Below are 18,366 nucleotides of genomic sequence, written 5' to 3'. Positions count from 1 at the left end.
AGGTGAGTTAATCCTATTTTAAGTGCAAAAATATTATACCATTGGCAGATAATCTTATTTACCTGCTCAAATCAGGGACAAATACACTCATTTCAAGAATATTCTACTTACTTTTAGTTCCCTTTTTCCAGTGTAATTAATCAATCCATTTCAAAACCTTAGTTTATCAAAGTTTCAAATGAACATCTCCTTCAACTTTATGTGAACATAACCCTCATCTCTGTTTTATTGACTTTCCCTGTCCCACTCCGCTAGACAAACAACCGATTTTACTGCCGTCGATGGCTTTACCTCAGTTGCCGGAGGTGGAGGACGACGATGAGGATGCTGGGGATGAGGAGAGTGATGAGTGAGGTGATAATGAGCATGGTGCCGTCGATGACAACACAAATGATGCGGGCTACGATGATGGAAACACACAGCACTGATCTCTGGGGGAGAAGTACAAGTGAAAAGAATTATGTTTTTGGTATTTTAATGGTAATCACAGGATACTGTTCCCATTCTATCAAAGACCCGTTTTGTTCTCTACAAATTGGCCGACAAAAGGTGTTGAAATCATTATTCATCCTATGTTAATTAACAGTCGGCATGACAACTAAAGCTGAAGCTCTTATGGTGCAGCTTTCACAAACACACATGCACAGATTAGCATGAAACAAATGTCCTTTCTCAATGTTCCTTTCGCTACGAAACTGAAGGAGGAACGTTTCTGAGACGGACCAAAAGCGTATTGTGCAATTCATTTCCAGAATCAACAGGCAGGTGTCTTTGACATATAAGGGCACGCTCAACAAACTATAATCGCATGCAAAAAGCGCGCAGACCGGAGTTTGTACATCTGTCAAAGTCTCAAACTGCAAGCAAAGGATGATCTGCCTGTAAAATAGAGCCATTGAGCAAATTGCATGTCAAAGCCGAGAGAACATAAACGCAATGTTACTCTCCCGCTGCCATCTGCTTCAAAAGGAAAGGATGCCAACAGGAGCGAAACGTGAGTTTATTGAAGACCGTAGCTGTATTTGTTGACATTATATCTCTTGCTGTTGAGAAAAATGGATACTGCACGATCTAAAACCTCCTTGAGGAGTGAGCTGAGCTGACGCTGATAAAATAAGACGTCCTATTTTGCTGTGCTTTATAGCTACTGAGTTTCTAAGCATATGAGTGGCATTACTTTAAATGATTGCTGGATAGACTGGTATTCATTACAATGTGTTTAGTGCAATTTGCATTGTAAATCTAATGCAGAAGTAAAGGAGAGGCATGCATAAAACGTGCTAAATATGGAGCAAAATGCAGTTTTTGCTCCAATATGTTTCAGGTTGTTTTTCTATACATCTGTGTTGCCTCTGTGACATAGTGTGTATGTGTGCGTGTATGTTATATAGTTAATTTTCCCTGGACTGTGCTTGGGTTGAGCAGGACAACCTTTTTCTTAGGAGAAATGCAGCCAATCGAACATCAGTCAACACGACAGAAAATCACTTCAAAGCAAAACTGACCTGCCGACGAGGACAAACTCTCCGACCAGCTTCTGCCGTCTCATGGCCATGAGGATGTTGCGGATGGTCATGCCTTCACAAAAACACGCTACTACTCTAGCCTTGGGCAGGTGCGCCCTCAGTCTCTCCAGCAGACGATCAAAGCTCTGCTCGCCAGCGTTGCTCCAGATTTTACCTACGGGAAAACATGTGACAAAGTAATAAGTTGTTTTGTTTTTATTTCTTTGAGGGGAGCGGGGGTTGGGACAACAATGTCCTTTCCTCTGCTGAAATACCTGACAAAAATAATAAGGCACAATCTTTAGTGGATAAAAACCCTTGTTTTAATATGTGACTTATAATAAGGGGCACTTTCCTTTATTACTGCCCGACCACTGCAGGTGGTAGAAAATAACGTGCTAGCTTATTAGTGTTGCCACCACTGAGCATCAGAGGTAGCAAACAGCCAAAAACAATACTGAGACAAGTGCTCTCCCGTTTACAAAAGCAGCACTTAGTGGGAGAGAAAATTCCAGGAAGTGTACTTTCATTTAATGTCTTTGTGTTAGGCTAAACACAAATTTAATGAAACATTTCAAATGAATTCCACTTTTAAAAAAATAAAGGAACATATTTAGCAGTGAGGTTCAGTCTTGTACAATTCTGCCATCTTTACCTGAGTGGGCGATGCAGATGCCCTCCTTGGCCGCCATGTCCTTGAATGCTTCCATCCCACTTTCACCATAGTTGCCTGGAAAAGTCATGGAAAAGGGACATGTAAGAAAGCTTAAGTTGCAAGGTAATATTACTTTAATAACAGCAAACTGCATTAAAGTAATATGGATAAATATAGTTCCCTGCAGCAGATTTCCTACCGGTACACTATGAAAAAAGAATGCAGTTCCAACTTAAATGAATTGCTTGAATTGTAACAAGTAATTGAATTAAGTTTACCCAACTTAACTTATTTACAATGGTTTAACTTAACTTAAACTTAGAAACTATGTAGATAAATTATTTAATAATCATTGTATTAATTCAATACTATTCAACTACCAATTGAAGCAGTTCATTTAGGTTGGAGCAGCATTCTCTTTTTAGGGCACAACCTTTTCCACATTGTTGATGTTACTAAAAACCTTTTTTTTTTTTTTCAAAATGACACGACAAAAAAGTAGAGCCTAATTCTGACACAAAAAAAGGATATCTGTCTTTTAAAGAAATTCAAAAATAAAAGTATAACAGGTGTTGCCTGTCTACAAAGTGAGCTATTTGTAGTTAATACTTTGCAGGATCAACTTAAGTTGCAATGATATTTTCACATATTTTTTTTTTTTTTTTTTTTGGAGGGGGGGGGGGGTATTTCTCTAGCATCCTACACCAGGCTATCTCTATGATGAACACTTAACTGTACCCAGATCAATACCATTCATATTTGCACCGACAAAGGACCATGGCTTGCTTTTTCTGTAGAACCATGTATACGTATTTACAAGAAAATGTTTATTTATTTTCCATTTTTTGTGTTTGTGCTAAATGTCTTCACTGAGAGCAAAGCGAACCCGAAGTGTGAATTAGATCTGAATGTTGATCTAATTCCTTATTGTATGAACTAACTTTACGATTAAAGCTGATTCTGTCTCTGATCTTCTGCAAATCTAGAGACAGGTCCATCCATTCATTCATCTTCTAACACGTCTATCCCTTGTGGGGTGATGAGGGGTGCTGGTGCCTATCTCCAGCTGTCAATGGGCGAGAGGCGGGGTACACCCTGGACAGGTCGCCAGTCTATCGCAGTAGAGACAGGTCTTTTTCTCCAATTGTTCTTTGAAAAAAACACTGAAGCTCGAGCTCAGTCCGTCTGGATGGAGAGCATCTGGGAATGTCAATTGCCAAGCCTTACCAAATAATCCTTACTGGATTTAGATCTGAATGTTGATCGGGTTATTCTAACAAATGAATATGCTTTGATCTAAATAATTTCATTGTTGCTCTGACTGTATGTTTACGGTTGTTATTCTGATAAAATGGGATTTCTTCAATTCGAGTCATTTTCAGCCTCTAACTGGTTTTCTTCCAGGATTTCCCTGTAATTGCTCCAATGATCTTCCCATCAACTCTGACCATCTTCCCTGTTCATGCTGAAGAACATCATACCCAATACATGAAGCTGCCACCACCTTGTTTGACTGTTGTGACGGTGAGTTTCGGGTGATATGCCCCGAGTTTTCGGCCACACATAGTGTTTGGACTAAAAAGGTGACTTTGGGTCTCATCTGACAGAGCACCTTTTTTCACATGTTTGCTGAGTCTCGAACATGTCTTGATAAAAACTATAAACAGGATAAGCTTTAGTTTTCCTCTAGCTAATTTTCTTGTCACTGTTTCATGTATGCAAGAATTTTGTGGTGCATGATTATTAGTTGCAATGAACAGATTCTTCCAGCTGGACTTGCAGCTCCTCCAGAGTTAACACAGGCTTCTAAGCTGCTTCTCTGATTAATACCACCCGTGTCCAGATCCTCAGCTTAAGCAGATAGAAAAACTCTTGGTAGGTTTGCATTCGTGCCATACAGTTACCATTTAAGATAATGAATTGAACATTGCATTTACACCTAACCAGCCTGCTGTGGTCCTTGTTCTTCATGCTGTTTGTTCGTTAATGTTCTCTAACCAACAACTTGTGCCTTCACTGAATATCTGTATTTACACTGAAATTAAAGGCTTCCTTTTAAACAACTTAGTATAGCTCTATGGGCTATACAAGGCATGGTCATGACATTTTTTTGTACAAAATCATTCTTAGAGCATGAGATTTCACTTCTTCAGCTCCTACTATTTTGAGCTCCTTTCAGATTGACCTGTTTTTAGGCCTCTGTCACTTTTATGAATAAGCTGTAGCCCTCCAACTCAGGGTTTACACTTGCACTTTATACACGTAAAAATAGCTAAAAACAGGTGCCCAATGGTATAAGAGTACATCTTTGACCCTAAGCAAGACCCAGAACCGTAAGAAATGGAGCCTTCGGCGAAGATCAAGGATGCAGAAAGTGGTTTCTGAATGGTAAGTTTACATCTAAGTGGACACACTTCATCAGTAGGCTATTGTTAGCATTAGCTTGTGCCAAATGACAAACTATGTTCATGCCGAACAGTCATTGTACAGTGAATACAGCAGTAAAACCAGCTGATGAAGTGGGCGGAGCTCCAATTGGGTTGCTGGATGAGGGGCAGTGCCTGCCGATTGTGACGTAATAATCAGTTTTCTTTTGAAACGTCTCGATTTCCTGACACCAACAAAACACTTACTTGTTGCCAAAAAATGGCTGGATTAGTTTTATTTTGCATTTAACCATTTCTAGACCCAAATTGAAGTACAAAAACGTGCAAAAAGTTAATTTTGCATAATAGGCCATATTTAAGTTATACACTGCTAGGCTCTACTATTAAGGTGACTTTTGAATCTAGATGGTTAGACTGGATTTTATTGAGGGGTATCAAAGTACAAAGGGATGAGTACAAATGCATGTCATCTTTTTCTAATTTGTATTTGTACAAATGTGGAAAAAAAATAACTGCCGTCAAATCCAAAGCAAATACATTGGAATGTGTGTCGTTTTAATGGAAGATTTGTGGAAACATTCAAAAGGTATGATTACTTTTGCACAGCCAGTATACTGACTATGGTAAGCTGCCTTCTTCTGGACCAACCCTTAGCAGCTTGAATGTATGCCAGTGAAAGCATATCCCCATCGTGGCTCCCCTTCCTTTGCCAGAGAAAGTGGGTGACCTGAAATTTATGCTAATGAAGGGTTGTGCACACTGGCAACGGGTGTGATAGGATTCCCCTCTCTATTTTCTAATTTTCCCCCACTTTTATCTCCCTCCATCCTTTGTCACGACAGAAGAAAATATCAAAGCTCCCCAATCTATCTTTGTTTTTAAATCTCTGATGCGTTTGCTGTGTATTATAAAGCACCGAGGGGTCGCAGACTGGGTATAACTGATCTGTGTTCTACATAAATGGATGTTTGTTTGTTTTTTAAGGGAGAAAATAGACAAAATGATAGAGATGAAGAAAAAAAAGGGGAAGACCTGGATCATTATGTGAAAAAAGGAGCACACAGAGAAAAGACAAGGGAACAGTGGGAAATGAAACAGACAAAGGCTCCCGATCCCAAACCACCATACAGCTCCCAGTGTGTGTAGTTAGACCGATGATGAGGGCGGTGGAGTGAAGTGTAAAGTCCTGTAATTAGTGTCTCAGTGAGAGGAGTGGGAGACAGATGGTACAGACCATCCTTCCCATGTGCACTTTCAGACATACACACACATTCTCTCTCACACACACATTCATTCTGGCACTATTATCCCAATCTATAAAGCCTGTAACCTACTTCGCTCTGGAGTCAGGATTTATGAGGAAGACCTGTTTCTCTCTCTGTTAGTAAGCTTGGCACGGCTCTCGTCATTCTTCCGTTTCCGCTTCTCAAATACAGTGGCTGGGGGACTATTAAACCATGCTAGCACACTGCCCCACAAATACACTGAACACACACATATAGCCATTCATCAGTGTGAGTCAGGTCAGAAGCACACAGAAGACAGCGTGGGCCAGACAGTCCCGTCTTTCCAACAACTGCATCAAAAATTTACATCATTTGCTTCGTTCCAAAGAAACCACATTTTTCAGTTTATGGGTGTCTAAATTGGCTCCCAATAAGGGCATTTTTACATTATCATTACCATTACCAATAGCAGACTCATCTCCCAATAGTCTGGTTGTAATTCTTTCTCTGCCCCAACCAAGCGAGCCATGCTGGAGTCTCTTTTTACAAGCTTACTTTGCAAAGCTGCATTTTGGGTAATGCACACTATCATGCTGATCTAACAATCCGGGTCTTCCCTAAAGCTTTTTCACTCTTTGCATTAATGTTCACGGTGAAAGAGAAGATGTACTGGCTGCTGCAGCTCCCTGTGTGTGGTGCAGGAGGACATGCCCCATGTGCTGCTCTCACATATCCCCAGCTTTCCGTGTATGGCAGCTCTCAGCTTTGACACTAGTCATTAAGTTTAAAATGTGCAAAACAAAGTACTAAACCTATGAAGAACAATTTTTTGTAAAGTTTTCTTCAGAGACAATAACTTGTAAAACTTCAGTTATGTAACAATGTATAACATGCCAGTGAAGCAGATGAACTACAGAAGCAGAAGCCACGGCCTCAACTTAATTGGCCTGACAGTCATCTAATCAGGACTGGGAACCATAATTGTGAAATAGATTGCGATTCACTCTGGAAAATGTAAACGCAAAACAAAGCTGGCATAAATCTTATATTTATATAACTAAGTTGCAGGATTTGAGGTCATACCACCAAAAAAATATTTTTCAGTTCTCTAAATTGTCTTTCTTAAAGCTCCAGTGTGTAAGATTTTCACGCTAAATGAATTCCAAACAACCTCGCTGTTAAGAGCGGAATAATTACTACGGAAGCTGTGGAGTACCATAAATGTGACAATGGCAACATGTTCCCCATGTATTTGATACCAAGCTAATGCTAAATGCTAAGAGCTACGGTCATCGTGTGAAATGGTTTTTGGCGCTGTTGCCAAGTCGATTGTTTTTTTTTTAAAGTCGCTTGTAAATTCCATGAGTTGTGGTTTTTTGGGCTTGTTTCGGAACTTGCAGTCCCTCATTTGTGCTCTAAAAAAGCGACTGTAAACACGAGTAGAGAGATCAGGTCTGCCTGCGCACTACAGACAATGAACCAGCCGGCTGATATCCCTCCACCTCCCTCCCACATACTCCCTGGGAGGGAGAAAGAAACAAACAACTAGCCATCTCTGACAGGAGGACAGAGTAGTTGATAGACCACACTGCCCTGTTTCTAGCGTGATGCAAAAAAATAATTTCACTGTTACACTGAATTAACTTACCTGTCCAGCAGAAAGCCTGCAACCTCTGCATCCATTTTGAATCCCGCTCCATCATGAATTGCCTCCAACTGGTAATAATAGCTACACCGATATAGGCTCTCATTTTCTTCCGGTTGTTACTTCTTTTTCTTTTCTTGGTTACCTTCTATTCCCTCTTGCTGGGCAAAGAGTATGGATGGACCTCCATTTCAACAAAAAACAGCAAATAGAATGATCTACTGTGATCTTTGCTTGTTTACAGTCCTCTTCCACTGACAGCACGTCTTCATATAGGGGACAGATAGGGAAAACGCATATGGCTGATAAATTTGTACCCTACTGAAATCAGAAATAGCGATGCAACATGGTGCCTTCCAGTGAGTGCACCGACACCCATGTGTTTATAAACTACTAATTCTAAATTAAGAGAACGCTTTTATTTTTGATGTGAGGTTATTAGACTTTGCCAGAGTATGTATTTATTAAAGCAGTACTTGATTTTTGCTAAATAAACGGCAAATTATTTACACACTGTCCCTTTAAGGAATTATTTTCATTTCAAGTTCATTTTTACTTGTGTAAAAAAACACACCAAATGTTCTACAACCAAGTGCTAAATGGTTACTGTCACATTTGCAATAAAAAATAGCCTCTCACTGAAGATATTTATCTCTTTCACACAAGTGGTACTTTGTTTTATCACATTACTCTAAAGAAAAAAAAAAACAGCATCACACTAATATGGCCCTCCTCCCCTCTCTGAGATTTATTTGTTTAATTCTTAATTTAAAGCTTATTTTATCGATCAGGCAAATCACTGAGAAAATCCATGATAAAATTAAAATATTTTCATAAATCGGTTCTGGCAAAAAAAAAAAAAAAATTAACACCCCATATTTCCTGCGTTTTCAAGCTTTTGTAATATGACATCAGGTCATTGTAGCTCACACCAGGCAAAGAGAATCTATTACCTCTGAAGTGTGATATTTGAGTCTAATTCCAAATCTTAACACTTTTTCTCAAGTGTCTTCCTCTCTCATTGAATTACTTGTAATTTCCAGTTTTTGGTATGGTCTAATATGAATTGCGAACTCATTTACAGCACACCATTAAATGCATAGCCTTCTGCCCTTAACGGTCCAGCTCATATGAAGCTTCAGCTCTCTCACATCTGTTTACCAGACCTGCTTCGGGGGAAAAATAAAAGTAATATAATGATAGATACGTGTCTGGCCTTCATTTCCTCCTCTCCCCGTAAACAGCCCTGAAAACCTTTTCTTTTGTTTCTTCTCTTCTTCCACTTCTTATTTTCTGCTTCCCAACTCTGTCCTGTCAAAATCTGACTCGGACAAAAACATGTAGTGATTTTTATTTTTTTTATTTTTTTTACTGCATTAAGGGCCTCAGCTATCTCCCATCCTTCTTCATCTCTCTCCTTCCCCATCTTCTCTGGTTCCTCAAATCCTTCATCACATCTGTTGAGGTGTTCGGAAAAACATCAAAGTTTTCCTCCGACGAGCACAAGTTATTAATATACGTGGGCATCTCAATAAAGTTCGATTTCATTGAAAATATGATTTAATTTCAGTCAACTAATTCAAAAGAGTATGTAAGCTGTGTAAATTCACTGAACACTAAGTGATACATTTCAAGCTTTTATTTTTTGACACTAATAAAAACCATAGTTTTTGCCCAAATGTTGAAAACTACATATGACCAATCAAGCAGAGTGGGCTGAACACAACCGGACTGAAGAAGCCAACTGGCTGAGCACATAGAAACTGGTAGTACGCCGGTGGCAGTACGTAACAAGCAAGACGAGACGTTCTGGTAGTAAGTGGATGAAAGAGGCAGGTGTATGTTTACCTGACTCCGCCAGATGGATTTGCTCCGCATATCCATCTGGAAACCTTCCGTTGAAGTAATTTTGGGAAGGGGCGAAAATACTGGTTAGCTGATTGGCCTATGTTGGTGATAGACGGGCCAAATAAACCAATCAGATTCGTCGTCGCTCTGTTACGAGCGACGACGAAAACACAACCACAAGCCAAGCTACTCTTGCTGCTGCAGGTAAAGGCTCGTTAGCTCAGCAAAGAAATACTCTGTAATTCCGATAAAACTTGCTTGATAGCCGCGCTAACGCTAGTTTCATCGGCTGAAGCCGCCATGTTCTTTAGACTGAACTGTCGCGCTTCCCGTTGCGTCACACCTCAACCCGCCTCAAAGCCAACGCTGATTGGACGTTCGTTTGGTGAACGGCTCCAAATTTTCTTTAACGGAGAGTAGCCAGACTGATCTGCGAGTGAAACCTTGAAAGCTCGCGAGATCAGGATGGTCTCACGAGGCTAGGTGTATGTAGGCAGGTGAGCAGAGTTGACAGTAATTAGTGGCAGCAGATGGAGCTGATCTGAGCTGATTGACTGGGCTGAGCTGATTGGATGGGGACAGATGGCTGTTGGGTTGGGGGAAAATGGAAACTGATTAGTCCAGAAAAGTCCAAAAGAAATAAACAAAAACCTAAATCATGAACACATGCCTTTGTGTTCAGTCAAGTCCAAATTCAGTGCAGCCGTCTGTCAGGACAGAGCACTTCATGCTTCTTTCTCAGTGAGCTTTATGAAGATGCTGATCTCACTTTGATTCACCTGTCCACAGGGCCAAAAGTACCAAAAGCTGCTTTAATGATCATGGTATCGCTGGGCTAGGTTGGTCTTCAAACTGGCCTGAACTAAACCCCACAATCTATAGAGTACTGTCCAGAGGAAAATGAGCGACAGCAGAGCGAGCAATGGAAGTGGGCAGAAGGCCACTATCAAAGCAACCTGGGCTTCCTGATCCCATCAGAAGGACCACAGGCCGATTACCTCTATGCCACGTTGCTTTCATGCAATAATTGATGCAAATAGAGGTCCAACCGAGTTCTGACTGCAGACACTGTACTGTACAGTACATGTTTTTTTTTATACGCCCACATTTCTGTAATAGAAATCCTTGTTTTATTGGTCTAACACTCTAAATGTTAGAGACACTGAATGTTTGTTTGACTCAAAATGAATCACTTCTTGTAAAACGAGCCTGTATCATTAACAGATAACATTTTTTATACTGAATTATTATAATAGATTTACTCTTTGATGCTATTCTAATCCACCGACTTGCATCTGAGTGGAAACCGAAATCTGGAAACATTACAGACATGTTTTGGCAACAGATTGCAAAAATATGCAAAGTTTTGAATTAGAGTTTAAACAAACTGCGGAAGCCTTTTGTGTTTAACTACTTATTTATACAGAGTATTATGCCCTGCATCCCTGCCAGCTGGAGGAGTCTTAAGATGGCACTAGGAGTTTTATGGCACTAAATCGTTTCCCTAGATGGATCACTTGTCATAAATTAATCCAAGATGGCTGCAAACCCTTTATACATGTTAACAGAGCAAGATTTGCCCAACATAAATTCTGAATCCTACGGCTGAGCCAATTTGTGGTGATCTATTCCCGTGACCAGTGATCAATAAAACACGAAAGGTAATGAGGCATTTCAGAACATCTTCTGTATGCGTCCCTATGAATCCTCACTCTCAGGTTATATTACTTCCAAAGTGATAAATAATTTAGCAGAGTGTTCTCTTCTTCTCCATACATTATATCCTTCTCTACACCTTCCTCCCCTGCCAATCCTACATGTCCTCCGCAAACAGAACATGTTGTGCTGCGGGGTCAAGGGATGGGAAAATGAAAGCGATTCAAGCACAACGGAAACAGGAAGTTGAAGAAAGCTGGGAGAACAGAGGAAAGGACAGGATTCAAAGGACCCGAATCAAAAGACTCATTAACAGGAAACAAGAGACAGGTATGAGAAAAAGTGAACAAGACACGATAATAGGCAGGGTGTAAGGGAAGCCTGGCATCTTGATTAATTGGGTGATTGATCAGTTGTGGACAGAGTGAGGATGGGTGATACGTCAATTTCGGGTCAATGAACTGAATTGAGTAGAACTACACAGAACTAAGCCGATAGTCTTGGCAAATGCCAAGGAAAAAAGAGAAAATACGCTGACCTCGGTGTGTGTATGTGTGTGGGTGGGGTGATTGTGTCTGTAATTAATTACTAGTGTTTTATCATTAAACTAACACAGACAGATTAGGGTAATGACCACACTGGAACTGCTAACCATTCCCGATGAAATATACAAAAGATGAAATTAATGAAAATGTAATACAAGACCTTCAGATTTCTCTAATATCAACCATGGTTAAATTAAATTTTCAGAAAACTACAGAGCTTCCCAATCTTTGGCTTTTTAATGTGGATAAATGGCCCATTTTTTTTATTTTTCAATTAAATTACATCTCCAAATTTAATCTCTTAATATTCATCAGTTTCTCTAGAATATAACTGGTGTTTTTCATGGCTTTCCTCTCATTACCAAACCATTCATCAGGACTGCACTTCAAATGGAATAAGTATTCATGTCCACAGATGTAAGTTGAGTTATATGAGTCCCAAAAAGCCACTTATAACTAAAGTTAGGGAAATACTATAACATATAAATGTACCAAATAGCAGATCTTTTTTCACATCATGGTTGGAGTTACTGACGTTTTAACTGATTTCTTCTACAGGCCAGGCATGTGAATGTTTCCAGGATTACTGTATAATGAGATTTTTTTAATAGTTTTGATTTCAGAACTGTTCCAAAGCTTTAAAACCTCTGTGCAGGGAATACAGGAATTTTCTCCGGCTGCTTTTTAATCTCTCTTAGATGTTTCACATGTTTTGTAACTCTCCTAAAGATGCCATTTTTCCCAGTCAGTTCCTTCTATTGAGTCATGAACGCTGATTTCAGCTGAGGCAGATGAGGCCTGTAGTGCGATCGGTGTTGCTATTGTTTTTTTCTGTGACCTTGAGGGATGAATCATTAAGATCTCTTGGAGTAATTCTGGCAGGCCGGCCAATCCTGGGAAGGTTCGCCACCGTCCCACGTTTTTCCATCAGTGGATCAAGGCTCTCACTGTGCTTCCCAGGAGACCCAAGGTCTTAGACGTTACTTTATAGTCCTATCCAGACTGATGGATGTCAATGAACCTGCTGTTGAATTATTTCAGATTGGGACATGATGTGTTGCTTTTTGAGATGTTTTAACCTACTCCATGTGGTCAGACAGGCTCTATTTTATTGCTTACATAATTTTACAGGTCTAGTGGTTATCAGACCTAGATGTGTCCGGTGAAACTGATCTCAGCTTTGCATAAAATGTGCTTAGTCACTGGTAATTTATGATTCAACAATGAGTCAGTCATTGTTTTCACATAGGGCTAGACTGGTTTAGATAGCTTTTTCATTAATGAATTAAACCTACTACTTACTCAGTTTATCTTTGTCTGATATGAAAACTGCCTTGAAGATCTTACCCATCAAACCAAGTCTGTCACAGGCTGACCATGTCACAAAAAAGTGAAAACGATTCCTTTTCACAGCACCGTAATACGTAGGAGACAGTGAGACGTGGGAATGACTACCCAAGCAAACTTTCCATTTCTAAATGCAAGAGTCTCACATGAATTACCTGGTAGCACAAACAAGTTGACACCGCGGCAAAATCATTATCAAAGTTGAGAATTTGTTTCAAATTGTTTCTTTTTTCGACATATGTTGCTGAAATTTTGTTGTTAATATGTATACTGCAACACACTGACATCTGAAATAATAATTATTTAAAAAAGTACCTGCAGCACTCTTTCTAGTCACAGTCCTTCATGAGTAAACAGGAATCCGGATCAGTAGCAGGTTCTCCTCAAGGTGAACTAATATCAAGACCTACCAGACTTGACCTGTGTCCTTAAACCAGATAAAGAAAACTATCAGAGGAATCTGTTTTTCTGATTCTACTTGTATGATTAACGATGCCCCACAGAGCTCCCTGAAAATCCATTTGTGTAGGGATTTGTTTTAAATCATTACATGCCATTTATCCAGTGAGACTAGAAACCCCCTTGACACGTTTAGTCACTGTTTCACATCTTAGTTTGTGATACGCGGTTTGTCTGATTGGCTCTGCTTTCCTGAGCACTGCTAGGTTCCTTTTTATCGTTCAAGGTGTCTTACTGGTAGTTTTTTCTGTGCTGGAACACATCATAACAAGAAGACAGAAAATGATATAAACAAAATTACCCCACTTCTGGGACGCAGCAGAACATTTGGTAAAATCTTCTTGAGCGGTGCTAAATTTAATGGATGAGGCACCAATGACATCAACCCAGAATTCATACTGAACCAAACCGCTTCCCTGTCACGTCAAAAGTACGTTCCGTGACTCCAAACACCGGAAGAACAGTGTTTTGTTTTGCAGACTTTTAAAAGGGGAGAGTGAATGCGCCGACACTTGTATGCGTGCTCTACACATTCACAAAGTTAGTTTCTCAAATGCGCCATCCTTCTCCAATAGTGTCTCATTAGTTTGGCGTAATCATTGTGCTGATATTGCATGTTTTATTCAGCTTTGGGTACATCAGTCCCCCCTGTCCTTTGATCCCAGATGTGAAATGGTAATGCAAATTAAGGAGTCTCTCTCTCTCTCTGTCTCTCTCTCTCTCTCTCTCTCTCTCATTCTGTGTCTTCTAAATGTTGATTAGACTCTCCTCTCCTAAGCTTCCCACTCATTTACCTTCATTCCTCCCTCTCCTTCCTAATCCTTTCAGTCTTCTCCATCCTCCGTCTCTCCCACTTTGATGGCTGCGACTCCTTGTGTTTTTTTTGTTTGTTTTTTTTTTTGTTTTTTTTTAAAGGATAGCAGCGTCTGACATTGAATGTCACACCCAAGGTTATACCAGCTTTTCTGTGTGAGTACAAAAGCCAACGCTTTGCTGGCAAACATACACATTTGTACACAGTGCAACAAGCACTCCTGAAAATCCCGCACAGCAACAGCAACATGCTCCTCGTCTTGTTGCTAAAATTAAAAGGCGAGCTCCCAGATAACGCGTTCGTATGGAGATTAGTCACAGTGAGGGGGGAGAAAAAAAGGTAATGTCAAACACGAGACAAATGTTACGCCTGTTTCCATATGCAGGGAGATAAATATACCTCAGCGTCTTTTAAGTGCAGTTTGGTTTTCAAGTAAGACTATTCAAGAGGACATCCAGGTCCTTGCATAAATATGCGTAGCCCTCAAGCTGCTTCATATAATGTGCCGTTATAACCAGAATCTTCAATATCATTTATTGGAAAGTTGCATGATAGACCAACACAAACAAGTGAGAAACGGAAGAAAATGTATACATGTTTTAGTTTTTTTTGTTTGTTTGTTTTTTTTAACAAATGAAAATCTGACAAAAAGCATTGTGTGCTAGTTTACTGACTCCCTTTCACTCTGATACCCCTAAATAAGTCCTACTGCAACCAGGTTGAGTGCTCCTGTGACTTACTGTACGCAGCACAATCCGTCTGTGTCTAATTTAATCCCAGAATAAATCCATCAACTCTGCTAAAGCCTCATAGGTTTGTTAGAAGACATTAGAGAATAAACAGCAAAGCCTGTAAAATATAAAGGTGTGGAGAAGCTTAAGGTTGGGATGGATTATAAGACAAGATCTCAAGCTTTGGCGATCTCACACATTTCTATACTTAAATGTAGCTTTTATGAATAAAAAGTAAGAAGAAAGGAAGCAGGTAAAAGCAAGCCGCCAGAAAGCAGTTCCAGATTGCCACAGGCTGTCTAGGCCACATAACAAACACGTGGAAGAGGCCTAAATTGAACTTTTTGGTACAGATTGAAAATGCTGCATTTGTTAAACATTGGATGGACATTCCTGATATCCTTAGATGAAAGCATGAATGTGTTAAAATGGCTCAGTCAGAGTCTAGAGCTAAATCCAATTGAGAAACGGTGGCAGGAAGACTTGATCGACTGATGGTAGCTCTTAGGGCCCTCCGTCATTCTGTTTAGCTCAACCTTTATGAAGCAATGGTCACATTTGAGGATAAAACACATATTTAGTCCCCTAAATTAGCCCCACATCTGAAGCTGAAAACACATCAACCGATGCAGTGTTTCATATGATGCATGTCTGTCATGTCTAGTTTTTTTTTTTTCTCAAATGGGCTGCTGGATGGACCGCAGCCTGATGACTTTAAAATGGGTATTTTAATTTAGTAGCGAGTGTGTCTTGCCCAAAAGGGCTTAAAATATTATAGTGCTCCCCATTTTCAATAGCACAGCTGATCCCTCCACAGTCGCCAGCTTGTCTCTATTCATTTAAATATGAAAAAAAAACTACTTGTCAGTGGGCTTAGCTTGCATAACAAGGTCACCCCTGATCACATAAATCCTGAAATGAAATAATAGTGATTCTTTCTATGGCCACACCTCAGCCATTGGGAATCATAGAAAAATAGCAGAGTTTGATTATTGTGAGTCGAGCCCTAGGAAAAGATTGGCCCCATGAAGGTGGGTTTTATTTCTAAATCTTCACTGGATTCTTCCCCAACAGGCGGTGAAATCGCCCCCTAGCTTGCCTGAAACCTGGAAATGCTGCAATTCCCACACGATGAGTCAAAACTCTCCAAAATGCTCCCAGATCATATCAATCACTCAGACACGCCTTCTGTTTGGTATTTTGCACAAAAGATACCACAGCTTATTTGAATAAATAAGTTACTCTATTTCTATGGCATTAATGTTTTTGTATGGTAACAACACATTTTATTTTTTAAATTCTTCTTCTGTAATATGTTAAGAACAAAACACAGACCCAGAGCAGGGAAGAAGTATTTACACCCTTCCAGATTTCATTGTTTTCTTTCTTCTTTTTTCGTCACACCTAAATGTTTCAGGTCATCAAACATTTTTCACTATCAGACTAATAATCTAAGTAAATATAAAAGTAGTTTTCAATTGTTTATTTTATATATTGAGGGGGGGAAAGCTATCAAAACCAATCTGCCACTATGGAGAAAACCTGAAAACGGCTTGTTTACCTCAGCAGCAGCTGCCGTCAAGAGTTTGGGACAAAGGGCCTTGAAATTGACATTGCTGTGGAGTAATTTTGCCCCAAGCTGTTTTATTTCAGCCACACTAGAGGGTTCTTGAGCTTAAATACCCTGTTTGAGTACAAGCCACGTCATCTCCGCCAGTCTGATTTTGACTAGGCCACTCCAAAACGCAACTTTTTTTATCCTGCCACATGACCCAAGCGTCTTTTAGCATTACTTCACAAAGTGATGGTTTAAATTATGACAGTCGTACAGGTCCTGAAGTATCGGAGCGGCTCCAAACTATCCCATAACCGCATCTTGTCGCCGTGTGTTCCTACGCTGTTCTTCTGAGAGTTTTCTTAAAGGTCAGTTTTAGACCACACCTTTTCTCATCAGTAGAAAAAATATTTTAGCAGGAGTCTCATGAAAAACCAATTCAGCAATTGGGAAATTAAACTCAGCTGTCCAAATATCTGCTTCATCATAGGTAATTAATGGTTTAACAAGAAGAGAAATAGGATGTTTTTTTTGTTTTTTTTTTTACATGGGGCCAGGTCGATTTGGATAGCAGGTTTTCCCTTGATTAATGAAAGCATCATTTGCAAGATATTTTTATATGCATTGAGGGTATCTTTTTCCCTGTCTGTCTTAAAGGGAATATATCATGCTTTTCAGTTCTTCCTTTTCAACTTCCTTTTCATTCAGTTGGACGATGCAATGAACAACCGATCATTTTGACTTATACACTTGTAGCTTCGGCGTCCGTCGGCTTGAACTACGGCTCTGTCCCAATACTCACAATTCCACCCTTGTGCCCCTCAAATGCTCGTTCCTGCATAGGGTGTGAATGCGCAGTTTGTCCCGATTCTACAGAGTGAGTATCCCCCCCACCCCACCACTTTGTGCCCTTGATCCACACTTCAGTGAAGCCCACATTGCTGCGGGCTTCACTGAAGTGTATTACCCTCAATTCATTGTTGCATGTGTCGTTTTGAGCCACAAGGTGAAAATACTTGATGTAAAAAGATCTAAAGGCATACTGCCACCTTAAAAAATTACAAATCACCAGTATTCCTTTCTTAAAACAAATAAGGTAGTTATTTTTAATTATAAAACTGAAATTTCCTTAAACAGCAGCAGGTGGTTTAATTTTATTCTTCCTGCTTCGTTGAATTTGTTTGACGTATTCGCACTTTAAAATGTCTGAAAGCACCAAGTAATGTTGTGCACGTCTATTTATTGACTTTGTTTTTTACCTGAAAGTGTGTTTCTGAACAAGTAAGTACCAGGTTATGCTTCCTGTCAACTATGTTGATTTTTTTTTTTTTTTTACTTCACAGCAGCTGTTGATGAAGTTGTAAACATTCAATAAAGAAATAGTTATGAAAAATATCAAATATCTTTATTATAACTTTTTGCTTATTTTCTGTAAAATAAATAAATAAGGCATTGTCACATTAAGGAGCTATTATTATTGAAAGGCACACAACATATATCTTTTGTTATTTTATATTTATTTTGGGTACATATTTAACAATATTGCTATGCCCAATCCGCTCAAACTTTGCTTGTTGCAATTATTATACTTTTAGCAGTGAAGGTGGCAAAAACAGTGATGGTCTCGTCACTTTTGGTGTCACAGTTATGACGCAGAGGCGCAGGTTGATGAGATAACCTGTTAGTGTCCCAGTCCTCCTGTTTTGGATGCTTGTAACCTGCGCACTCCAGTCTTTAAGTGCACTTCCACCAGGTGCACACTTCATAGAAGTGCGTCGGGTTTAGTGTGCGTATTGGGACAGGGCATACCAAATTGCTCGAAGAAATAAAAAAGTGGTAAGCCAAAATTCCATTACGTTGTTAGCAGCTTCGCAGTAAGCACTGTGATGTAATTGTTTTTAAAATAATCAATAAATTTAAAGAGAGCAAAGAAAACTGAACGCTTTGGAAAAATATGACTCAAACAGAACATAAAGCTATCTATGCAGCTCCT

General features: G+C 39.6%; 1 protein-coding gene across 1 annotated transcript in view; it reads right to left on the bottom strand.

Moving 5' to 3' along the window:
• Positions 1-308: 308 nt before the first annotated feature.
• Positions 309-18,366, bottom strand: part of LOC118566798 (metabotropic glutamate receptor 5-like) — a 29,956-nt gene continuing 11,898 nt past the window's right edge. The window contains exons 6-8 of the mRNA XM_036150218.1: positions 2,161-2,235; positions 1,506-1,680; positions 309-431 (exon numbers count right to left, since the gene is read on the bottom strand). Of these exons, the coding sequence (XP_036006111.1) occupies positions 401-431; positions 1,506-1,680; positions 2,161-2,235 (281 nt within the window). The 3' untranslated portion in view covers positions 309-400. The remainder of the gene's footprint in view (positions 432-1,505; positions 1,681-2,160; positions 2,236-18,366) is intronic.

Source organism: Fundulus heteroclitus, chromosome 18 (genome assembly GCF_011125445.2).
Source record: "Fundulus heteroclitus isolate FHET01 chromosome 18, MU-UCD_Fhet_4.1, whole genome shotgun sequence".
Lineage (NCBI taxonomy): Eukaryota > Metazoa > Chordata > Actinopteri > Cyprinodontiformes > Fundulidae > Fundulus > Fundulus heteroclitus.
This window is presented reverse-complemented; position numbering and strand designations above follow the sequence as displayed.